This window comes from Echinops telfairi, unplaced genomic scaffold (genome assembly GCF_000313985.2).
Source record: "Echinops telfairi isolate 266 unplaced genomic scaffold, ASM31398v2 ScPeMD7_10;HRSCAF=50, whole genome shotgun sequence".
NCBI classification, from domain to species: Eukaryota; Metazoa; Chordata; class Mammalia; order Afrosoricida; family Tenrecidae; genus Echinops; species Echinops telfairi.
In genome coordinates this window covers 6,451,856-6,456,982 of record NW_022103907.1, presented here as the reverse complement: position 1 = coordinate 6,456,982, position 5,127 = coordinate 6,451,856, and the positions used below count along the sequence as shown (strand labels likewise).

The 5,127-nt window shown below is 39.9% G+C and overlaps 1 protein-coding gene across 1 annotated transcript in view; it reads right to left on the bottom strand.

Moving 5' to 3' along the window:
- Positions 1 to 5,127, bottom strand: part of LTBP1 (latent transforming growth factor beta binding protein 1) — a 476,077-nt gene that overhangs the window by 38,813 nt on the left and 432,137 nt on the right. Inside the window, exons 27-29 of the mRNA XM_045287025.1 lie at positions 4,072 to 4,158; positions 1,860 to 1,988; positions 1,041 to 1,181 (exon numbers count right to left, since the gene is read on the bottom strand). Of these exons, the coding sequence (XP_045142960.1) occupies positions 1,041 to 1,181; positions 1,860 to 1,988; positions 4,072 to 4,158 (357 nt within the window). The remainder of the gene's footprint in view (positions 1 to 1,040; positions 1,182 to 1,859; positions 1,989 to 4,071; positions 4,159 to 5,127) is intronic.

Genomic DNA, 5,127 nt, shown 5'->3' with positions numbered 1-5,127 from the left:
TTTTGGCTAGTTCATCAACCCTGGGGGGTAGGAGTCCTCAAGTTTCCATGCTGATTTCTAAGAGGGACTACCAAATAAAAGTCTAACTCTAGCCTCATCAAACCTCTGTCGTCTTTTCACTGGGTGTCATTCCTTTAGCTGAACTCAACCTGCCCATCATATTCTCATTAAGTTCTTCTCCTTATAGCTTCCCTCCATTATCAAGATGTCCCCACTGTCTGGAAGTACCCCCATATAATCCCAATGGACTGCTCCTTCTTCTAGTCTTTGCTTTTTTACATTTGTCAGATGCTAACACATCTTTCTACATTATATATATATATATATATATTTACATTACATATATTATTACATATATTATGTTAAATTACATATATATTTATTTCTCACTCAATTCATCTGCCAAGGCCTGAACTGGTGACATTTCATCTGAGATTTCTTTCCATTGACTTTATTCACAGTAGTCTGTGAAATCTGAAGGCTGACTGGTTGATTGTGCCCACTCTCTGTGGCAGCTTACCTCATCAGAGATGAGCAAGGAGTCCTCTCAATGACCCTCAGGACTCTCACCCTTCCTTGTCCAACTCTAGAGTCTAGTTTGTCTAGTCTCACCCAGGCCCTCCCTTCAGTCAATAAACCCAATGATCTTTCCCTGAAGTTACATCTTCCTCGCTGGCCTCTAAGGAATAAGTATGATGAACTCCCAAGTATCGAACACAGTACCTTCTTAGAGTGACTTCCAAGTCAAAGCCTAACTCTAGCCTGATCAAGCTTCCGTCTCCATTGGATGTCGTTCCATTAGCTGAAATTCAACCTGCCCATCATATTCTGCCCAAACCCTTCTCTTTATAGCTTCTCTCCATTATCAAAACAGTGCTGCCAAATGCTCAGCCATGCCCTATTCTTATGCATTCAGTGAATACATTTAGGGTGTTAAACCTCCTATACTTTGATGAGATGAATGTCCTTGTAATTATTTCAAGGCCAACCAAGTCTGCGATCTATTTGGATGCAGGTTTGCATCACTCATCCAAACATACCATTCGATTCAGCTGGCCGTATACATCTCTTCTCGGAGGCATCCAGGACCATGGGATGGGTACAGAAGCAGTTATAAGAACCTTCGGTATTAATACACTGGCCATCAATACAACTGTTGGGGTCTTGGCATTCATCCATATCTAAGCAGAAACAAAACAAAAGAAGGCATTACCAAGGAAAAGCAGGAATGCTAAACCCATCACACATTGCTAAACCCAGTCCAGGTTTCAACAGCTGCCACCTTTTAATGAATGACAAGCTGTCATCCACATTTGAACTATTCCATTCTATAAAAACACGGGTTCTGTTGATTGATATAACAATACTGCCCCCAGTGCTGACATAAAACCAGGAAAGGAAACACCCAGGGGCAGGATTCATTTAGAAATCTAAGAGAAAATGATTCTCTATGATATGTTCAGAATTACGTGCTTTTGATATGCGTTTCTGCCTGGTGTTTACGGGTTTCTGCTCAGGCATTAAAGTAAGGGTATTTCAACATGGCGTCCACGGGCTTGGTATGAATGATGAAAAGCAGGAGGTGTACAGACCAAAGGAGCACTTCAGCTAGACCAGTGACCTGAATTATCATGCCACACTGAATAGTAACTCTTCGTTTGAAATCCACACATGCAGTTCCGAGGGCTTTCATTTCCGTAGATCACGTGCAAGGAAAAGATCCATAAAATACGGGCAGCAGATCTTTTCAGCACATGATGCAGATTCAAGGGAATGGTTTTTACGACCCGGCCTTCCTTATTTTTCCCCCATCTGTACATTTTTACAGTATACCAAAATAGCTCCTCTTGAAAACCTACCGAAGCACTGCAGTTTCACAGGATCATAGTAAGTCCCCTGCTTACAGTAGCACTCATACCCAGGCTGGGTGTTCAGACAGAAGCCGTTTTTGCAGATTTCTTGTCCAAACAGTAAGCATTCATCCGCATCTATGGGCGAGAAAATAAGACACATAAAGAGAAGCTAATTTAGGTGCTATCTGCTGAAAAGAAGGTATAACTATTATTGAGATTCAAGTGAGATATTCTAATATGGCTTATATTGACAGAGAATCTTCCAGACATTGACCATATCAAATCTTTTAGAGGCATGGCCTAATTCAAGACAAAGAATCCATCAGATGTGGCTTGTCAGGTATTTAAGGCAAAATCTCCAAAACATTACTAGAAAAGATGTCATTCTAAACATGTTTTCTGAGATGCTATTTTACATCTGGTGAAGCCGTCTATAGATTCCACAATGGCACCAAAGATAAACTCTTAAATCATCGATTTTAAAAGAAATGTGTATTTCCGTGACTATTTCTTCTGACCCATTGAGTAATGGAACAGAAAGCTCCTGAGACAAGTGTGATGCCATTTGACAAAAGCCTTCTCTTCGGTAATAAAGATACCTTAAGTTAATGAAAACACAAGTTGCTAAGTGTGATGGTAGACCCATCCACTGATAAATTCCAGATAATAAAATCATCTATCCAATAGAATTGAGAGATAAGATCCTGGCCATTCAGGACTCAGCATACTATCTATTGCTTTTAGTGCTATTCTCCTCAGCATTCGTTCTAGTCTGATGTCAACTAGTCTTCTTTGCAACTTAGGAAATGTTAGATAACTTGCCCAATGAGACATGGCCGGAAAATGGCAGCCAAGTCTAGAACTTGTGGCTGATTGGATCTGAATTAAATCCTCTTCCAGCCTCTTCGAGCTCAGCATGGTTAAACCATGGTCTGCTAACCCCGAGGGCAGTAGTTTGAAACCAGCAGCCACCTCACAGGAGAAGGACAAAGGCTTTCTACTCCCATGTCGACTTTTGGTCTCAGAAACCCACCGGAGAAATTCTATCTAGTCCTACGGGTTAGTGTGAGTCAGAATCAACTAGTGGTGGCAAGTCTTTTGTTGTTGTTTTGTAATAAGATAGAATGAGGATAAAGCTGGTTTTTTCATTTGAGGGGGCTTCAAAAAGTTCATGAAAAAAATTGAATGAAAAGGTAATGGAATTTTTACATAAATCTTTTGAAACCTTCTTGTAAAAGAAATCATTCTTCAGTAAAATCAGAACTCTGTTCTATACTATGAAATAAGATTTAACTGTATCCCTGTAAAACTATAGTATATGGTATTTGTGAGCTTTAAAAGCATTAACAACACAGTGCCAACCAAGCCTTCTTGTCATTTAATTGGACCAAATCAGGAAAGTATTTTTTTAAAGCATATGGAATTTCTTATCCAACTACTGAATTATACCGTATTATTAAAGCACTAGCTTTCCAAAAATGGATGAACAATAAAAATATTTTTATAGTGTGTTTTCCAGACACTTAGCAATTTTTAATATTAAATTGTAAAGGGAAAAATATCACTTTGTATATAAAAGTTCGTAATATCCTTACCATGGATTTGTGCAGAAAAATTTAGACATGTGGTTTACATTTTAACGAAATAAAGAAGCTGCGCATTTATTTTAGAATTGTAGAAAAGTAGCATGAAATGCATCAACCACATAGATTTTTGCTCTCATCTTTTCCATTTGTTACTATGAATGTGTGGTCCAAGCCATCGAATCTTTTCGGAGAAAGCAAGTCTCTGCTTTGTTGGTGACGGGACAGGGCACCATAAGGACAGTCAGATGTATGTGATTTCTGACCCCTCTCTGGAGTAAAAGAGAAAGCTTCCCATGTGCCTCCTCAAGTACAGAACTAACTCTATGTCAGCACGTTAATGCATGTTATCTTATGTAATCCTCCGGGTAGCCTTGGGGTATTGTTCCTAACTCAGAGGAAGAAACTGAGGCTCAGGAGGATTAAAGGACCTCCTAAGGTCACCGAGCCTCCAGGGTTCTAACTTTCAAGCCGTGGCTCCACCCAGCGTGCCCAGGCACCTCTTTCAAGGGAGGAATTAAAAGCCTTGTCACCATTTCCAATAGCATCAATGGACTTCATTTCAACCCACGCTTTTATTACATGAATATCTGGTATGTACACATGTTGCAAATTCATTTCTGCTTGACTCTGACCTTTGTAGTTCTGGCCACCAGATCCGGGAGAGGACTCTCCTGTGGGAACAAACCCTTTTCCTCCAGGACACATTTCTGTGAATTCAGCTGATTTCAGGGAAAGACAAAACCAAGAGAGAAACAAGTAGGAAAAGGGGGGAAAAACAGTCAACATCTGCCACAAATGTACTTTTCATTTTAATTTTGCTTTCTCAGATTCAGTCCTTATTAGCTATTTCTTGCTTATCTAGTTCAGACAAACCAAATGAGTAATTCCTTTGAAATTATGAATTAGGTACAAATAAATCCAGTGTTTCATAAGTCAATATATATATATATATATATATATATATATTTAAATCCCTCGTAATTCACTCATCCTTTATTTACTCATTTTGAAATTGACATTATGATGGTCATTTCTCAACTACCATAAAGTCATAAAAGAACAAATTTAACGCCTTTGAGTCAATTCCAACCCATAGTGACTCTGTAAGACAGAGCCCAACTGTCCCTGTGGGACTCAGAGACTGAAATCACTTTACCGGAGTAGAAAGCCTCATCTTTCTCCTGCAGTGCCGCTGACCTTTCAAACTGCTGACCTTGCAGGTCTCAGCCCAACACATGACCCATAATACTAATGACCACGGTCTCTAGTATTTTAAAGGTTATGTAAAAAACACCAAACAAATATGACAAGGCTCTCTGTACGGAAGCATGCTCCAGTGATAGACGAGGAGCCTGGGTGACACAGTGGGGACGTGTACAGATGCTAACTGCAGGGCTGACCTCCTCACAGAAAATACCTGGCCGTCAGCTCTCACGAGGATGCCTCACCCAGACCAAACCCACTTCCATCAAATCCATTCTGACTCTCAGCAAACCCGGAAAAGGGTTGAGGAAACTCTTCAGTCTTCTGTGGATGCTACGAGTTAGCATTAGCTCTATTCTGTCTTCCGTGGATGCTATTAGTTAGCATTAGCTCTATTCTGTCTTCTGTGGATGCTACGAGTTAGCATTAACTCTATTCTGTCTTCCGTGGATGCTATTAGTTAGCATTAACTCTATTCTGTCTTC